Source organism: Alosa sapidissima, chromosome 6 (genome assembly GCF_018492685.1).
Source record: "Alosa sapidissima isolate fAloSap1 chromosome 6, fAloSap1.pri, whole genome shotgun sequence".
Lineage (NCBI taxonomy): Eukaryota > Metazoa > Chordata > Actinopteri > Clupeiformes > Clupeidae > Alosa > Alosa sapidissima.
In genome coordinates, this window is record NC_055962.1 from 28,773,961 (window position 1) to 28,794,084 (window position 20,124).

Sequence of the window (20,124 nt, forward strand, 5' to 3'; positions counted from 1 at the left end):
CATAGCGAGGTTTAAAGAATGACTGGGATTCAAAGAATGGCTAGAGTTGGCCGATGACAGTGGCTTGCTCATTAAAACCACACTTGGCACTGAATTTATTCCAGGAAAATGGCTCTTCTCTTTTATCTGACCCATCAATAACTGTTTAAACAAAAGGCCATTTAAATTCATAAACTGAAGAGAATTTGGAGAGAGGCAACTCATAATGACAAACAACCATAGAATTTGCAAACTTGAATGAGAACATTTGAACATTCCAAGCAAATTTGATTAGGCCTAATTCAAGAAAATGTAGATATTTTCATTGACATAAAGTACAAAAAAAATTGTTGCTGCACCTTCTCAGATTTTGTTCAAACCTTTCCTATATCATGAATGGATCCCAAAACCAAGGCCTGTAAAAATGTCAAATCCTTTGTCTTCATAATTTTTTGCCCTTATTTCAGTTTTACAGCCTGAAAAACACATTATCTGGGAAGCTATGTTGTTTAGGCATTAATATCTTGTGAAGTTTTATTCACAGCCATCCCAACCTTTGGAGGATGGAAGACAAACATGTTCTCAGTATGACTGAACCAAGTTTGTATGGCATGCTCATTGATTTTAATAGGGCCCTAGATTGTAAGAAAAACATAGATAAATATTAAAGGTATTACAATGTAATATGTGTGTGAATACACAACACTGGCACTTTGTGCACTAAATGATCACATATTGACTGTGTTTACATGCACTTCAGTAATCCCTGTTATGATCAGGATTTTGAAGTATCCTGCTTCTGTGTTTGCACATGTAAATATCATATTCTGATTTCAGAATCCCGGATAAGCCCTTCACCTAGTTTTGAGAAATCCGGTTATGCTAATTGTAAATTGTTGGCAACCGGTCCAGGATACTGTAGTCACCATGTATACAGGGATACTAATAACCAAGTTTCTATCATGTAAACACCATGTCCTGAATATGATCAAAATTAGGATACGTCTCATAGCATGTAAATGCAGTCACTGAGCTATTCTCACATAGATTTACACCCTACTAGCTACCCCACATACCATTTTAATCCTTTGAAAAAGACTAACAAAAGCAATCACACCTTGCCTTATCCTTAATATCTTCATGTTCATATGTTGTGGAGATCTCAAACACTGGCACGACATTAATGGTGTAAAGTATTGCATTTGCAGACAAAATACTAATTGATGCCACATGAGTATAGACCCTTTCAAGAGAGTTCCATTATCAGCATCATAGTTGGCCCCACAAGACTTCCTTTTTAACATTCCATATGTTATCTTAATGCAGAGGAAGTAGATTGGGAACCAAATAGAACGTTCAAGCATTGTTTTTGTTTTTATTGTTGAAAGGGTCTATAAATCCGACTTTATAATGCCCTGAATATGACTCTTTTTGCACTTTGTTATGAAATCTAGCACCTTAAATCAAATCAATGGGCATGCAGCAAAAACTTTTAATAGTCAAGTCACACTGAGAGCATGTCTTTGTCTTCAACCTTTTAGAGTTTGGTCAGGTTAAGAATCCTACTTTTTAAGATTTTACTGCCTAAACATGGCTTTCAAAAGGTAATGCATTTTAGAGAATGTAATAACTAAAAAAATCGAGGGCAAAAAAAATAAAAACAATATTGGAATTGAACAAAAATATTAGTCTTAGCTTTGGGACCCAAACATTATGTAGGCAATCTTTTGAGCAAAATCTGAAATGGTCCAGCAACCATTTTCCTGGAATCTGTCTGATCTGACACAGAATTACCCGGTCTTCAAACTGATAGGTTTCTATCTTCCCCAAATTTTGATGCTTAGGGGAAAAAAAAGCATCAGTTATTAATCAATCACATCATGACTAGGAGGATATGACAACACCTCGCCATGCTCCTCTCTTGAGAGCCTTCCCTCCATCTCTCGGCTCCAGTCTGTGGACTTACAACATGCATGCAATTGACTGCTCGTCATAGCAGAGGCATAACAAACACTCACTGTGGGATTGCTACACCTGGAGAAGAGAAGCAGCCTTGTGGAACACAAAAGACTCTGCTTTTCCACGACAAACAGAATAAATCTACTCAAAGCTCACAGCCCCCCCGCCCCCTCCCAAAAAAAAAAAAATCAATACACCTTACGGGGTATGTTCAGGGTCTAATGAAAGAGGCAGGTCGACAGGGCCGCCGAAATGATACCTTAATAAATGTGATCGGTGCTTATAAGATTGTCCAATTATTTGGCCGCGAAGGTTCCATCTTCGGCAGAGCCAATTAAAAGAGGCCAAGACTCATATCCACGGTTCCAGTGACTGGAACAAGCAACCATGTCAAAGCAAGCTGGAGCAAATGGGTGCAGAGGGGCAGTACAGGGTGAGGCCATGTTTGCTATCTTTCACCTTCGTGTTTTTATGTGGACATGCGTCAATGCTTACATGCTTTCTCTCTCTCTCTCTTTTTTTTTTTCAAACACCAATTTGCAAAATTACACTGCAAAATAACTGTTGCATAGCATATATTCAAAACCAGACCATCATCAGTCACATCAAGCACAGCATGAAATCTACAATTCCTCGTGACCACAAAACCCACAAAAATCCATTCCAGCCACGAGAAAATAACCCGCAGCAAGAATCTCAAAAGGCACCTCAAATTCTCACAGGGCCTGACACAACCTCTCAGGGATCAGATCACTCTCACAATGAGCCACTTCCAGCTTGAGGTACACAGTTTCAGTGTTGAGGGCTAAACCCTTGAGAATAATAATAATAATAATAATAATAATAATAATAATAATAAAAAACATAGAAAGCTATATCGCAAAAATAAATGGGACATTGGGGACAAGGGATAATTGCTTGCTTGGAATAAAATAAAATGGCAACAGCGTTTTTCTTTGAGGGTCTGCTTCACTCCTCCCTTAATGAATAGAGGATGCTGCCTCCAAGGACACAAACCACAACATAGCCCACATCAGCCATTAAAAGTCTACAGTCATTCATACAACGCCTACTACAGTTTCCTTCACACATTTTGATGTGAGTATGTAAAGGGGGTGTTTGTCCTTGTATGTCCATAATTGCAGTTAAACACCCGGTCAGTAAGGCATGTGAATGCTCAACAGGAGCAGAGAGGGTTTCCTAGCACTACATTTTTTAGGGAGAGTCATTTTATATGAAGAAAGACTAGGCGCACACTCCTAACTCAGGCTGATGAAGGCTATTGCAAAAACATCGGTCACAAATAAATTGTCAAAAGGATTTAAGAGTGTGCGGCTACACTTTATTCATTGATATTCATTATATATCTATTGATATATTTCTATCTAGCGCGTCTGCTGGGGTGATCATCTGTTCACCACATATATTCACAGTGAGTCATTTTTCTCTGAAAGGCTGAAAGGTTGCTGTGAGAAAGGCCTGCTTGGACACATACACAACTTGCTCAGGCTGACATATCACAGCACTGTCCAATTAAGCAAGGAGGTGTACCTCACTGTGATAACTATAGAAGGCTTCAGGTGGATTCATGTTAATTCTTAAGATGAGCAAAGCTGGCAAAAAGCCAAGCAGATGGCACAAGAAACACAGGTGCTGGGGGACTGATAGAGACTAAAAAGAATGATAAAGACGCCATAAAGCCTGCAGAAAGTCAATGTGATCACAGTGAGCACAAACTGTTAGAGAACGCCAGTCCCATATTTAAAACAGGTGCGCGCGTGTGTGTGTGTGTGTGTGTGTGTGTGTGTGTGTGACTGGAGGCGGATGGACCAGGGATCCAGGCGTTCTTTCGCTGGGGCTCCTGAGCTTTTCAGACAACAGCGTGGGTGGATTATGCGCATGCATCCAGAATATGATTACAACGACATCACAAAAAAAAGGGGAGGGGGGGACTAAACAACTCTAAAAAGTCATCTCCCTCACCCTCACTTGGCATAAACATTTCTCATCACAACTGAGTTACAAGAGCTTATGCAACAAAAGTGAAGCTCACACTTTTTCCCCCTTTAAAAAAAAAAAAATCAGGCATGCAGGCATGCCGCATTATGCTCATCAGTCACGATCAAGCATTACAACAACTTCATGAAACAAAAAAAGCGATTTGGAACAGAGGAGAGATTTAGCACAATTGTTTCCATTAATTGGCTTAAATCGAGGTAGGGGATAACACTGGCCAAGTGGTGGGGAAGGGAGAGGAAGAGTGATGTCGGGCACTAGGTGTGACCAGGGGGACTTGATCTGATGATACCAGATGAGGTGATAAGGTTGCAGCGGAGGCATACCAGAGGGGCCGACAGCGTTAAAGGACTCTGACAACGATGATGGAAGGCCCAGCTGTTGACAGCTACAAGAATCGAGGCCATGGCTCAGAGCGAAAGGAGACATGGGGGGGGGGGGGGGGGGGGGTGTAAGAGTCTCCCACAGGTGCGCTGTCACCTACGATCAATCACTGCCTGCCGACCTCACATGGAGAAACACGTACCAAAGCCAGACACCCCTCCAAAGACACATCTTGCGCTTGGAGGGAATGCACAGAGGACTGAAGGACAAAAGAACAGGACAGCAGCTGAACTTCCCCGTGCGACAGACAGACCGTCCGCCCTCTGTGGGGGTAGGGTGAGGTGACCGGAGTGGCGGTGTGTGTGTGTGTGTGTGTGTGTGTGTGTGGGTGTTGAGTGTGTGTGTCTGTGTGTGTGTGTGTGTCTGTGTGTGTGTGTTGAGTGTGTGTGTCTGTGTGTGTGTGTGTGTCTGTGTGTGTGTTTGGGCTTTGAATATGATGAAGGCGCGCGCGGCAAAAGGCCGTCACCATATATTCATGTGTCTCATTAAGCGTCCTCGGGGATGCATAACGCGGCTCATATCCTCCATTACATCCCCATTACGCTCAATACAATTTGAAGCCTGGAAAATCCATGGGAACAACGGCCGCGTGGTATTACATAAACCATTTCCTGTCAATGTTAGAGGCAGTCTGAAGGACTCGTTAAAAGCAGCTGGACCAGAGCTACTTCCCAGAGGCCCCGCTTGACAACCTTGTACTCATTGTGTGTGTGCGTGTGCGTGTGTGTGTGTGTGTGTGTGTGTGTGTGTAAACGTGTACATGTGTTGTCTGCATATGTGTGAGTGCGTATGTGTTGTCTGTGTGTCTGTGTGTGTCTGTGTCTGTGTCTGTGTGTGTGTGTGTGTGTAAGCGCATGTGTGTGCCACTCATTCAGGGAGAGTGGGGGAGGCTCTGGGTGGTCTGATAGTGTGTCTGTACAAACTGTGCTCTCCTCTCGGCGAGAAGGAAGGCCACTCATTTAGCCCAACACACCTGCACGCAAGACTCTGATATGGAAGAAAGAAGAGAGGAGAAGCTGACGAGTCCACAATGAGACACACAGAACCTTCAAGGAGACTCCAAAAACCGAATCCCATTACTTCACGTTCTCGCTTGTCAGGAAACGGCAAGCCTACAGTAACACAATAATATGGCAATCCATCAAAATACACTGAAATCCAAATAAGGTACTGCGGGAAGTCTTTGTCATACTGTCTCATTCATTAAAAACAGACTGTCTGTCTTATTCTTCAGCAGAAGAACACACTCAGTTTCTAGTTCTTTCTCTTACAGTTAATGGTGCAGCAAATATTGAGGTACTGTTGACCGCACTAAGCAACAAGTGCACTGAGCATGACAATCTGAGGCTATTAAATCACTGTTTATTGCAGAGGTGCTTATCAATGTTCCACACATTAAATACCTTCAGGCCATATAAGGTCAGTAAACATTGGATCCCAATGAATGGGGCACTTATGAAGACAGCTTCTGATTTCAAACAGCAGTCCTTCTAACGGCCTCAGCGCTACAGGCAAGCGGTCCCTCAGCGCTACAGGCAGGCGGTCCCTAAGCGCTACAGACAGGCGGTCCCTAAGCGCTACAGACAGGCGGTCCCTCAGCGCTACAGGCAAGCGGTCCCTCAGCGCTACAGGCAAGCGGTCCCTTAGCGAACACAAACACTGATTTGCACTCTCAAGTCTACGTTGATTTTTTTTCTAACGGGGTGATTGGAATCCTTTTTTTAGCAAATGATGCAGCAAACAATCTGAGGCACTTTCAAAACCTTATCCTACGACGAATCCTCCAAGCCTGGTCCTGCAAGCATTAGGACTACTTATCTCTGACTGTAAAAGCGTAATCTGCTATACTTTGACAAGGACTATTGGTCTGCTGTTAGTCAAATGGATTTGACAGCCTGAGAGGCTTCAGACTGTAACAGGGTTTATAATGAGGAGCCTAGTAGCGGGCTTCACGTGTCGTCATTTGGCCACAATTGCACAAAAGTGTTCCTTCATACTTTGAAGGAACACTGTGAGATCATTGCTGTTACAAACAAATATGCATCACTGAGAAATAGTGGCTCACACACCAAAAGTAGTGGCTAAGCACATAATTAGATCTAAGGGTTAGGGGCTGGCCACTAATCTCCGATAATGTCATACGGCATATGGTCAAGGCAGTTGTGTCATGGCAAAGACATCAGAGTTCAAAGTCATATTTTCCTCTTTAAATCCAACTGGCCAATATCTTGCGTACTTTCCACAGAATAAGAAAAAACAAGAAGAAAAAAAAGGTGGCCACACACACACACACACGACAAGATCAAACCAGGCAAGTGACACAAGGACAGACAAATCAATGTGATGTTTCCTGACATTTTGATTCCTCAAAGCCAGCAAGAATCCGACAGGCCGATCTTGGGGAGCCTGAGGTTGAAACCCACCTAACGTAACGTTGAAACCCATCACTGATTTAAAGTCGTTTCCCAACAAGCATATCAAACCAAAGTCTCCTGTGTCATTTTCTCAGTATGGGGTGCGGAGAGGGGCAGAGGATTTGACAGTCTTAAAATGAAAGGGACTGGGACTTAAGGTGCCAAAAGGAAGCACCACTGACAGAGGACCACTGGCCCCTCTGTTACACAAACACACGGCAAAATCTTATCTTGACTAGCCAGGTCAAACTGCAGGGTGGGGGTGGGGGTTGCGGGGGGAGAGGGGGAGAGAGAGAGAGAGAGAGAGAGAGAGAGAGAGAGAGAGAGAGAGAGAGAGAGAGAAAAAAAAAGGGTGTGGGAGAGAGAAACAGAGAGTAAAAGAGAGAAAGAGAGAGGACACACACACACAATCTGTATATAAATTTGGATCTGCCCTTAGTTGGCCACCCTGATAGGAACTGTTCACCCCAAGCTGTTCAAACACAGTCACTAATGTTAGTCACCCAGAGATAGTCTCCAGTCACCATCACCACTGTGGGCTTTCCAGAGCTTGGCCAGCAGGCTGTGTCAAAGGCAGGGTAATTAATGAGACTGTTATGCATCAGGAAGCCTCATCCTGTCTATGCTCACCCCCGCATTCTACAGCCACACACACACACGATTACTCCCTCTCCATCACACACACACTGAGGTCTCTTGCCCCCCCAACAACGCCCCCCCCCCCACACACACACACACTTCTCACACAGCCTACATTTACACCCCCCCAGCCTCCCAACACAAACACACACTCTTGAACTGGGGGTGGGTCGTTGAAACATGACGATCCGTCTGGCGAGGGCTCCAGCTGTGTGTGTCAGTGGCAGCAGCAGCGGCCGCACATACACAAAACAGGCGCGAGCGCGCGCTCACAAACACACACACACACACACACACACACACACTCGCCAGAGTAACGGCAGCAGCGGCAGAGGCAAGAGGAGCAACAGCATGAACAGCAGCAACAGCAGCAGTGGGGAGGAAGAGTGAGCACGCCGGCTCACAGAGAGCGAGGGAGAGAGAGAGAGAGAGAGAGAGAGAGAGAGAGAGAGAGAGAGAGAGACGAAGACCCTAACCAGCATCTGCAGCTGAGAGCTCAGAGCTCATCCGAGGCGCTTGGACACAGGAGCTCCATCTCCTACATCCATCCCTCCGTCTGTCCATCAATCCATCCTTTCTTCCGGTCTCACCACACGGGAGGTGAGAGAGTGGAGGAGAGGAGAAAAGAGAGGAGAGGAGAAAAGAGAGGAGAGGGCAGCTGGACTTTTAGACCTCCTTCAACAACAAACTCATGAGCTTCCTGCGTGGGTGTCATAGCTGACCGCCCCACTGCACCCCACCTGACCCCACCTCTTGGCGGGGGTCACAAACCTCGAGGACTGAAGAGTGCAACTCGATACTGTGAAAGCGGGGGCTAAAACTGGAATGAACCGCACGAGCGGGTTACTTGGAGTGTTGTGACCGCGCTTGCTTGTGGACCTCGGAGGCTGAGGTCATCGTCCAGGTGTTTGCTGCTGCGCTGACCGACTACTCCTTGTGCAGGCTGGAGGGAGGAACTATGACTCTGGGAGCGCAGCCGAACGGCTGGGGGAGAGAGCTCACCGGCCGGAGGGGCATCCAGGGTCCAGAGTGCGTGCGGAGAATAGCTGCGGTTACAGACACGGAGATCACCTTTACCAGACTTCAAGGGTACGTCTGCCTTCATTGGCTCTTCCTCTTCCTCGGTCTGTGACAAAACTGGGGGTTTGGCATTTTGCAGTTACAGTAGACCCCAAAAGAGGTAAAAAAAAAAAAAAAAAATTCCAAATCCAAAAACAACAACGATTTCTGTATGACTGTCCAAGAGGTTAGGCGTGATTAGCATTCCCAGTTGCACTGTGTAGTAAAATGGATCAAACATTCGTTTGTTTCTTAATCTGGCTGTGTACTTTCTTCACTACCTTGGCATATTATACAGCAATATTGTTTTAAAAAGCAGCACGTAAGATGATCTGGCAAGTGTAGTTCTGAACTATAACTGTGCATTCAGTCCTCTCTGGTGCCCCTTCTCTCTCTGTGTGGGAATCATTAGCAGAGAGGCGTTTATTTCTCATCACTGACATTGTTGGCCATTTTTAGCGGAGGTGGCCACAACAACAGGTCATGTTTCTCAGGATGAGGGCACTCTCAGCTAGAACTCTGAAGAGCTTTTCACCGCACAACATTTGCTGCAATATCACAGAGTTGCAAGATTCTCTGCCACTATAACTCACTGACCGTTTTTTTTTATTTATTTTTTTTACTGAAATTATGTTCATGTCATCAACAGCCACAGATGAAAACAGCAAAAACTGAAAATGCCATTATTTCCTCTAATTGTTGTTTTCAGACAAAAAAAATATTTTTTTCCATTGATCCCTTGACTCGATGTCGCTTTAATGAACACGGACCTCTTTGCACAGTTGTGTGGGTGTTCAATCAGCAGTCGGTTAATACATTCAGGCAACAATGAGACGCTAAATAGCCAACGAAATTAAGTGAGTCTTTTGTCCTAGCTGCAGCATCCTTAGCAACACCACCTCAATCACAAGAGACATGAAGAGAGGGGGAGACAGAGAAAGAAGAGGAGAGATGGAGAGACAGAGAGATGGAGAGAGGGAGAGAGAGGAGAGATGAACAGACAGAGAGAGAGATGGAGAAAGAGACAAGAAGAGGAGAGATGGAGAGACCGAGAGAGATAGAGAGAAAAAAGAGGAGAGGAGAGATTGAGAGACAGAGAGGGAGAGAGAGAGAGAGAGAGAGAGAGAGAGAGAGAGAGAGAGAGAGAGAGAGAGAGAGAGAGAGAGACCAACAAATACAGAAACAGCTACAGTTAAACACACAAGACACAGGAATTAGCAATCAATTTAAATTCAAATGAACTCCAGCTTCTAATTTAACATAACTACACTTTCTGCCTGAATGAGGGAAGATTGCTGTTTTGGATGCAAGCAATTCATCCAGCAATTCAACTACATTGTGGAGTAATCAGCATTCAATTAAATCCCATAGGAAGGCCGGGAATAAAGGTGGAAGTGACAAAAGCAACTCATTGAAATTCCAGATATTAGGCATTAGGCATCAAAACACAAAGGCAATTAAATTGCTTTGATGGGTGACAGTATTTAATTGAGGTCGGTAGGGATTACAACAGATGTGGCATTTGTGGGTTAGAGGTTTAGATGTTCTTTGTGACTGAGCTGTCATGTTGCCTTCAGCTGGCATTTTCGGCACTCCTCAGAGCTGGACATCATTTTATCCTGCTGCTCGTGATGAAGGGGGGGTCGTCAAAACTGCTGCCAGCAGACTCTCGTGTTAAGAGGCTACGTTGTCTGACTGACTGGCTGTGTGAGTGTGTGGATGTACCGTGTGTGTGTGTATGTGTGTGTGTGTGTGTGTGTGTGTGTGTGTGTGCGCGCATTTGTGTGTGTGTCAAAGAGAGCATCAGGTTGTGTATGTGTGAGAGACTGAGAGTATTTGTGAGTGTGTGGATGTACGGTGTGTGTGTGTGTGTGTGTGTGTGTGTTTGTGTTAAAGAGAGCATCAGGTTGTGTATGTGTGAGAGACTGAGAGTATTTGTGAGTGTGTGGATGTACGGTGTGTGTGTGTGTGTGTGTGTGCGTGTGTGTCAAAGACAGCATCAGGTTGTGTATGTGTGAGACAGAGTATTTGTGAGTGTGTGGATGTACAGTGTGTGTGTGTGTGTGTGTGTGTGTGTGTGTGTGTGTGTGTGTGTGTCTGTGTCCTCTCACAAAAGACTGCAGTGGTGTTTCTCAACAGCAGCAACAATTTTCATCCTGCCAATTTTACAGAGCTCAGAACAAATCATCACAAAACACCTGGGATCGCTTGAAGATAAGCACGGATGTACTCAGTCCGGCATCTGTCAGCCAGTGCTTTCACTTGCTTCTATCACACAACCCCATCGTGTGCAGTTACTTTAATTATGTAGTCCTTGTCCAATTCATTAGACTTTTTGCTAAATTCTCCACACTTTCCTTCAGCTATCTATCGAGTGTAACCTGTGTGCTTATAAAGGTATTTTAGCTCAGTCCTTCCTCTGTAGATGGGAAACAAACGACGTGGCTCAGACAGTGTAATACACTAATTCCAGCCAGTCCAGTTTGCTACAACACTACGTCACTGAAGGCAGGGATGTATTTGATTAGCTCTCGAGTGCAAATATCGGCAACAGCGGCAATGCACAACTACGCATTCGGCAGGAAAGAGGTCATTGTGCAAATCCCAGGCGTGGGCTAAGATGAGTCAAACAAAGCCATCCACAACACAACTGTTGAACCACAGATAGCTATACAACTAATTTACCTCAAATACATCTTTAGATTGGTATAAAACTGGTGACGTATGCTGAGAGTATGACTAAGGTAAAGGCACACAGTAGGTTAATTTGCAGATGCAACCACTGACGAATGGCGCAACTGCATTAATAACTTCTGAGGCACAGAGGCCCTTGGAGGATGAGGAGGCCAGGATGTCGCGCCACGTCACGTCACTGTGCTATTTCTGCCTGAAACAGATCAGCCGTCACCCCCCTCATCCTCTCTCGCTGTGCCGCACCAAGCCACGCTGCGCCGTTCAGCTTAGGTCTGCATCTCTGCACAACACATGTCCACACTATAGTAGGTGTCAAGAGGCATCATATCAATGCTGTATAAATACAGAGTTTACAGAGGATTTGTTTAGGGGGAAAAAAAAGAAGAAAAAAAGTAGATATTCAAAGATCTAGGCTTTCTGAGGATGAATCTAGACAGATTAACTGAAAGAAAGAAAAAGGAAGAGATTCAAAAGAAAAAGAAAAGATTCAACTTCCTGAAAAGAATGGCGGGAATTCCTGAGCGAGGAAATGTCTTAACTTTTTCTGTGAAAGGTAGCCTTCAACTTCAAGGGGTCAGGTCAACAGCATCACAGATTCACTCCTCTACCTCCTCTCTCTCTCCTCCACCTCCTTCTCTCTCTCTCTCTCCTCCACCTCCTTCTCTCTCCTCCACCTCCTTCTCTCTCCTCCACCTCCTCTCTCTCTCCTCCACCTCCTTCTCTCTCCTCCACCTCTTTCTCTCTCTCCATCTGTTTCTGCCTGTCTCTAGAGCACGTCCGCTTCTGGTTGTATTTGCAGGCTAAACGGACGGAGAGCCTTGACTGGTCCTTTCCACCACGGCAATGCATAACAGAAACAAGGACAAAAAGAAGCGTTTCTCCCTGTAGCTATGCTCCTGTGGGCGAAGTCAGAGTGCTAGCACCACTGGAGCTCATCACGCCAGCTCTGAAGGCCCTCTAATCAACTAATCAGCACATTCCGCCAAATTCTTAATGAGCATTACAGCACTTGCACAGGCCACTTCTGATCAACTATTCATAAATAAATATTAATAAATGAGAATGATTCAGAAATGTCTGGAGAATGTGTGATGTTCAAGGTGCACTAATGTACAAGGAACTCATGTTGTAATGAGATGGTGTGGGGGTTCAAGAGTTCTGAAGGACGACTAGGGAGGGTCAGGACAACGCAAACACATAACTTGGCTGTTAAGCACATTTCCCATAAATCTAATAAGACACTGAAAGAGCTTTCCTCCAGTGAAATCATCTCTCCCTCTCTCTCTCTATCACACACACACACACACAATTAGTAAACAAGATGGGGAAAATGTGAGCACAAACTGGTGGGCATTGAAGTGGCTGTGCATGTAATCCACTAAGCTATCGGCTACTCTCAGTCTATGTGCTCTTTGCTCGATATCAGTCTCCACATTTAAACACTGATGCTACTCAAGCATACTTAGAAACACAAGGTCTCTCTCAACAACTGTACTGTATCATTGTAAACCAAGTAAACTGTGTGTGTGTGTGTGTGTGTGTGTGTGTGTGTGTGTGTGTGTGTGTGTGTGTGTGTGTGTGCGTTAAAGAGGCTGGAAACCTCCGTCCGTACAACTCCTGAATTCACAGCATAATTGCCCAGGAAAAAAATGACAAACCGCTACACCCACCGTCAATTAAGTGCACTCTGGGTTGCTCTAGCCTCTGGAGATGACTAATCAGACAGAGTAGGCAAAACTCTCAGGAAAAAAAAAAACATAAATAGGAAGCCAAAACAAATCACTGGGCTTCCAACAACCGGGAAAGCAATTATAGTGTCCTTCAACCTGTGCTGGAAACACAGATCATATGACCTTTGCTTGGCACAGCGCTACTAAGAAATATTCAGCATCGGGACATTTTTTTTAAAAAATAAGCACTTTTTCAATTGTTATAAAACCAGAACTAAAACAAAAACTTACTTCTTTGATTTCCCGCAAACTTGTTAATGTTATTTTAAATTATTTATTTGTTTCATTTTTCTTTTATTTACTTTTTTTGTTTGTGAAAATGATATTATCCTAATCAATGTTATAGATTACTTTCTTTTCTATCATATCTATCTATGTTTCTGCGTATATATTTGGGGAAAATATCTAATTGCAATTTTTCTGACAGATATTGCGACTGCAATATAACTTTCGAATGTCAATGAATTGATTCAGTTCAATATTCCAAATGTCTCTTTAATTTGTGCCACCCTTGATTGGTGAGCACGCACAGTGCACATGAAGCACAGCACCCCCGACCGACTGTAAAGCTCACCAATCATAATTTCTCAGCCCCCCACGCACTATGTACACCTACCAACAAGAAGTGGCATAGTCAAGGAGGACGACAGTAATAGAAAAGTCATACATGTGACAAAATTAACTGTGCTTGATTATTTGTAGCTTTTGCAATTAGGTAATTGTGTTGGTTCTAGGGCTGTCACTTTACAGTACGTTCGAAAATCGATTGCACAATCGATTGGACCAACCAACACAAGTTTCAAAAACTAAAATAGGGATTTTAACCAAATATGTACACTTTAAACAAATTAAACAAATAAAAAAGATAGATGTAACAAAACCCAAACAATCAGAAAAAGAAAATAAAGAATTCAGAAAGTGCAGTAGGCATTGCGAAAGCTAAAAAGAAAATGACCACCAATTTTATGCACTGGAAACAGCTATTGGCTGCTGTGCTGCTGGTGTTTTGCCAAAAAGTGGAGGACAACGCGATCAACCTGTGCGACATGAGAGAGACGAGTGATTAGCCCTAATAACTTGAGGAGTTCGATATGGAAGCACTTCGGGTTTTGGGTAGATCAAACTATGGAGAAGGACAAAGTGGTATGCAAACCGAGTTCCTACGTAGGTGAAATTTGTTTGACATTTCTAATCGTAAACACAGCCACGTTGAAGCCTGCAGTAATGTTTTCCACTGATGTTATGGCAGTCCACTCTGCTTATTGTTTTTCGAGAATGTTGCAATTGTGCACGAAACTGCACGCCAATAAATCATCAGAAATATTGCTGGCTTGTGTGTCTTCAAGTGCCCTCTTTACGTTCGTCCTAATGCCTGTTAGTTGTCCGTGGATTGGCCTATATTTGGCGTTGAAAATGGAAACGTCTTTAGACATGGAAAATCAATTTTACAATCGATTCAATGAACACTTATGTCTCAAAAATCAAACGGGATTTTTTCACAATTTTTTCACCTTTCCCCAGTTCATCCAGCCGTTCTCTGAGTCTGACAGTAGCACTTTTAGCTCCAACTCATTGAATCAGATTAGACCGTTAGCATCTCTGCTATAAGATAACGGTCTAATCTGATTCAATGAGCTGGAGCTAAAAGTGCTACTGTTAGACTCAGAGAACGGCTGGATAAACTGGGGAAAGGTCAAACTCAACAGTTTAACTCAAGGGGAGGTGGAAAATGAGTGTATTTCCCAAAATGGTGGAATATCCCTTTAACATGGTGGTCAGTCTACATCAGAGGCCTGAAGGATTGACTACACAATTAGATTGGTATGTTCAGCTTGAAGCCTGATGTGTATTCAAATTCAACAAGCAGAGGCAAATGTTTTTGGCTATTGCCTTGTTGCTTGTATTTTTGTTTACAGTTAAAAGGTAATTATTGGCAATTTTTACACAAAAACGTTCAGTTTTAAAAGGGTAAAGAAAAAATGTCCACCTGGAACGGCCTTCTCTGCTGGTCACACCTCAAGTTTTATGCTCAAGGTTAGGTTGCTGTGTAGTATATACCCTTCTGGGCAGTGTACACTTCACATGTTTCTTCGTCAAAGAAACAAGATGGCTGTTTGCCAGCCCAGGACCAGAAATGTTTTTTAGAGCGTGTGAGAGTAAACTCTTGCTTTGCCACTTGAGTGCGCAATCAGCCCTCTATAAAACACACACACACACACACACACACACACACACACACACACACGGAATATAAACATTCCTGTTGAGCAGGCAGATTAGGGAAATGAGAGGCAAATCCAGCAAGGGCCTCCCTAGAGAAGCTGGTCCAATATGTGGTGATACAAACAAATTTTCCATTTCACTGGGATTTGGTCTTGTTAAATTAGAAAAAAATAAGGTTTTATTCCCTTATTGTTTTTCAATTGTTTAATAATGTCCTTGGGCATGGTTAAAAGAACAAAAAAGTCATTGGCATTTGGTCAGGGACCAGAACAAAAAACATTACAATACATGTCTTGTGTGTTCTGGCCAGGCCTGAAATGGAAGACTGAAATGAGCCAATTTGTGTCATTTCATTGTGCACTATTACAAAAGCCTCGTCAGATATTTTCACATAATTTCCTTATTATTACACAACTGACTTGTTTCTGGAAGTAAACGTCACTGTCTGTAACTGTACCTGTTCGAGCAAATGCCTCTTAATCGCTTAAGAGCTTGTTTGAGTGAGCAGACATTTAATAATCGGCACAATGACTTTTGTCAATTGCCATGTTAGGCTTAACAATCTGCACTGTCCTCGACAAAAGCACATGAAATGAGACTGAAGTTTAGCAAATAAATTCAAATTTTAACTGACGTCAGTGCATTGCAGAATGGTGACTGAAAAGGGGCCAACGTCTACTGTGGCAGATATTGACTGTTACATTCTTTGAACTGTTAGGTGTAATCATTTGCCCTAATTTGACAGAATGTCACAGCACAGTGACATGGTGTTTTCCTTACCCGCTGAGCCCAGGAGCGCATGGTAGTCCGTACCCCTCTGCACAGGCACGTCCTTATTCTGTTCTTCCAGCTCGGACGCTTCATAGCGGTCCCAGTTTGATTCAAGTTTTCTCCTGGAGAATACACTGCGCCCCTCGTCCTCAAAATCTGCATTATCGTTGACATCTTGGCCCTTTTAATTAACAGTTAACAAGGATACGTTGTAATGTCTGGTACTAATTGTAGTTTGCAATGAGTTCATGCAGTTCTACTAACAACAACAAATGCAACGTGTATCTGACACGAGCCTAAAATAACCCCACGTGGTGAATGATGAATTAATGCAGTGTATGTGCGGAGAGAGCTGGTAGATGATTATTAGTGGTTATTCACAGAGGGTAAAAATATGCTTGCTACTTGCTAGAAAACTGTTTGATGGTTAGGCTGGGAAGCATCGCTAAGTCATGTCATGCCATCGGCATCTCACCCACCCGGCTGCCGAAGAAGTCCGCTGCATGAGTGCCGCGTCCTCTTCCCCGATAATGATCCCTTTTGCCCCTTCCACGGTGGTGACTACCTCTCCCACGACCACCTCTGTGCTCACCAGAGAAGCCAGAGTCACTTCCACCACCACCTCCTCTTCTACCGCCGCTGCCACGGCCTCGGTGCGGTCTTCCACCTCCCTCCATTTCCAACGGGTGTTGTCCGGAACAATTACAATGTAACACGCTGTCGAATTCGTTGTTACATTGAACATTGTCCGGGGAGACACGAGTTCATGTTCTTCTCATGCATTATGTTCTCATGAAATTACAATGAATGAATAAAAAATATATAATAATACTCACAATAACCCACAATAATGACACTTAAGTGTGTGTGTGCGTGCGTGTTTATGAGCTCCACTTAATCTTAACTGTCGAATTCATTGTCACATTGAATACTGTCCGCAGAGACAAAAGTAAGTCTCTTTTGCACTTTTATGTTCTCATGAAATTAAATTAGTTTTGTTAATAAAAACAAGTCTGCAATAACCCACAGTAATGCAATGTTAACTTTTGTATTATGATGTATTATGATTATTAAACAATAAATTAGTATTTAGTATTAAATTAGTTATACAGCATGTTATATGCTGTTCTCTGTTCTTGGATGAAACAAAGCTGCCTTGCCTTGCCTAATTGTCTCTTTTCCTTTCAGATAATCTGCTATTTCATAAGGATGGAGCTCAAAGAAGATTCTTTAGTTTACTCATAACCTAAGATGACACATTTTCAGTAGAACCATGAATCTGGATGACTTGCAAAACTCCACCCTGTATGGAAACACGTCAGAGGCCCAGACTGTTCCACCCAGCCTATGGGAGGTCATCACCATCGCAACTGTATCAGCAGTTGTGAGCCTCATAACTGTTGTGGGCAACATTCTAGTGCTGCTCTCCTTTAAGGTTAACAGCCAGCTGAAGACTGTGAACAATTATTATCTACTGAGCTTAGCCTTTGCAGACCTAATCATTGGAGTATTCTCAATGAACCTGTACACTTCATATATATTAATGGGTAGCTGGTACTTGGGGAATTTAGCTTGTGACCTCTGGTTAGCTCTGGACTATGTGGCCAGCAATGCATCCGTAATGAATCTGCTGGTCATCAGCTTTGACAGGTACTTCTCCATCACAAGGCCACTGACATACAGGGCAAAGAGGACCCCAAAACGTGCTGGCATCATGATCGGCATGGCATGGCTGGTGTCATTCATCTTGTGGGCTCCTCCAATTCTTTGCTGGCAATACTTTGTGGGCAACCGGACAGTTCCGCCAAACCAGTGCCACATCCAGTTCTTCTCTGAACCGGTGATCACCTTTGGCACAGCTATAGCCGCTTTCTACATCCCAGTGTCGGTGATGACAATTCTCTACTGCAGAATATACAAGGAGACAGAGAAACGCACCAAGGACCTGGCAGAGCTTCAAGGCCTAACGTCCACACGCAACCCTGACATCTCCAGGCCCCCACGGACCATGATAAAATCCTGCTTTGGCTTTGATAACGACAGAGAAAGGACCCAGGCGTCATGGTCCTCGTCGAACCAGAGCAACATCACAATGACCACGGTGTGCGCCTCCAGGGACACCTGGGCCAAGAACGAGCAGGTCACGTCCTTCAACAGCTACACGTCGTCCGAGGACGAGGAGAGGCCAGTCTCTGCGACGGCCTCGCAGGAGTCCTGCAAGAGCCAGGCACTGCCAGGGGTGAGTGAGAACGGGCAGCTGGCGGGATACAGCGACGACTGTTACTTCAGCCTGTCCCCGAGACGTAGCTCCCAGAAAGGCAGCAAGAAGGGCATCTCCTACAAGTTCAAGCCGCTCCCTAAGGAAGCGGGCCCTCAGCCAAGCAAGGTGGCCGACAACCAGACGCCCTTGCTCCCGTGCCCTTCCCAAAACCAGCTGCCACTCACCTCTTCCCCCTCTGCCACTGCCACCAAACCCATGGACCCCAATCTGAAGAGCCAGATCACCAAAAGAAAGAGAATGGTCCTCATCAAGGAGAAGAAGGCAGCCCAGACCCTCAGTGCCATCCTCTTGGCCTTCATCCTCACCTGGACCCCGTATAACATTATGGTCCTCATCTCCACCTTCTGCTCTGATTGCATCCCTGTCTCCCTCTGGCACTTGGGGTACTGGCTCTGCTACGTCAACAGCACCATCAACCCCATGTGCTACGCCCTGTGCAACAAGACCTTTCAGAAGACGTTCAAAATGCTGCTCTTGTGCAAATGGAGGAAGAACAGAGGGAAGGAGAAATTGTACTGGTGTGGGCAAAACCCTGTCATGAACAGTAAGCTGACTTGAAAATGAGGCATAATGGGTGTTGAACTGGGGAGTGTCTGATAAGTTTACCTGACTTGAAGTTGAGTTGAAGAATATGGTGTACCTATGTATTTTGATCCTGCAGTGTGTCAATTACTCATCCTCAGTCAAATTAACCTCACAAAGGTAAAGAGCATTGTCTGGTTACAGTGACATTTCCAAAGTTTTCTGAGAGATTATACGCTTGTAATTACACCATCTTGAGTTGTATCCATTTGTAGCACAAAACTGAATATAGTTGATGTTTCGAAGTCTTACATAATGCCTGTACATATAGTGTGGTACTTACTATTATACATGATTTATATGGTTATTTTCATGAAGATAGAAGTTCAGGTTTTTCATTCATGTCGTTCATTTGAAAAATTGTTTGTTGGATTATCTTGTATTTTAAGGGCTATCTGACATGTTTACACTATAATGAACTGTTCCATATCTGAGCATTCTAAAATCTTGGAATTATAAGATTGTGTCTGACCTTTTCGACACAAATGAATTTATATTATCAATATATTATTTGTATGGCACTGAATGTAAGACATATTATTCCAAATATTGTTAAGATGTCAGATTTAAATGATTGTGAGCATTAAGGCAGGTGAAAACATCACGGGGCAATACTTCAAAATCACAAACCACTCAAATGTAACAATATAATTCCAAGTTATTGAAAAGTGTAACAAGTGCATCAGAATGTTTGTATCAGTTGGCAGTTCATCAACACATTATTGCTCTTGTATTTCTCCTACAAGTGTAGCTGTCTGGCATGGAAGATTTAAATGTGCTCATGTGTTTTATCCAATTTTGTTCAGAACTTCATATTGATCACCTTACTAAGACCACAGACATACTTCCAGAAGACTCCACTGATATGTGTATTTAATATCACGTTTTACTGAACATGGGCTTTAAATTAAGGGCTCAAGCCTTACAGCCAATGCATTTTGAGTTTCTGTATAAGTAGGTTGAAAAATCTAATAAACAAGTTATTCTGTGCGTTGTTAAAATTCAAACCCTGCTGCACTGTATTGTGTAAATATATGTAGTACTAGTTAAGTGTCAACATGAGCAGTGAAATATATACTTATGACAAAAAAAACAAAAAACATTTGCATTTCATTTTTAATCTCCCTTACACACAGGGTGCATCCACAATATTGGAAATAAGAAGTCTAACTAAGGCTCACTAATCATTCCATATTTTAAATTGGGCGCTGGTTTTTAATTGACAATCCATTTCAAACTGGAGCTTTGCTTACGGCAAGCTCCCAACAGCCAATGACTATTAATCATGTTTAACTTTAGAACACTCATATAGAAGATTGTTCCAGTAATTGAGTAATTTGTCATTTTGGCTGTCTGTACAACATCAGATATAAAATCAATCTGTCTATATCTT

The 20,124-nt window shown here is 43.4% G+C and overlaps 2 protein-coding genes across 6 annotated transcripts in view; one reads left to right on the forward strand and one right to left on the reverse strand.

The window, feature by feature from the left end:
* aven (apoptosis, caspase activation inhibitor) overlaps positions 1 to 16,595 on the reverse strand; it is a 27,929-nt gene extending 11,334 nt beyond the window's left edge. Inside the window, exons 1-2 of the mRNA XM_042096504.1 lie at positions 16,348 to 16,595; positions 15,878 to 16,049 (exon numbers count right to left, since the gene is read on the reverse strand). Coding sequence (XP_041952438.1) covers positions 15,878 to 16,049; positions 16,348 to 16,545 — 370 coding nt within the window. The 5' untranslated portion in view covers positions 16,546 to 16,595. The remainder of the gene's footprint in view (positions 1 to 15,877; positions 16,050 to 16,347) is intronic.
* The window catches only part of chrm5b (cholinergic receptor, muscarinic 5b), a 23,285-nt gene extending 3,356 nt beyond the window's left edge, over positions 1 to 19,929 (forward strand). For 2 of the 5 annotated variants that reach the window (XM_042096502.1, XM_042096503.1), the window contains exon 2: positions 17,057 to 19,929. In XM_042096502.1, coding sequence (XP_041952436.1) covers positions 17,142 to 18,707 — 1,566 coding nt within the window. In that variant the 5' untranslated portion in view covers positions 17,057 to 17,141 and the 3' untranslated portion in view covers positions 18,708 to 19,929. Of the gene's footprint in view, positions 1 to 7,724; positions 8,481 to 17,056 lie in introns of those variants that run through there. The other 3 variants (XM_042096501.1, XM_042096500.1, XM_042096499.1) reach the window with 3 other exon arrangements.
* The last annotated feature ends 195 nt before the right edge of the window (positions 19,930 to 20,124 follow it).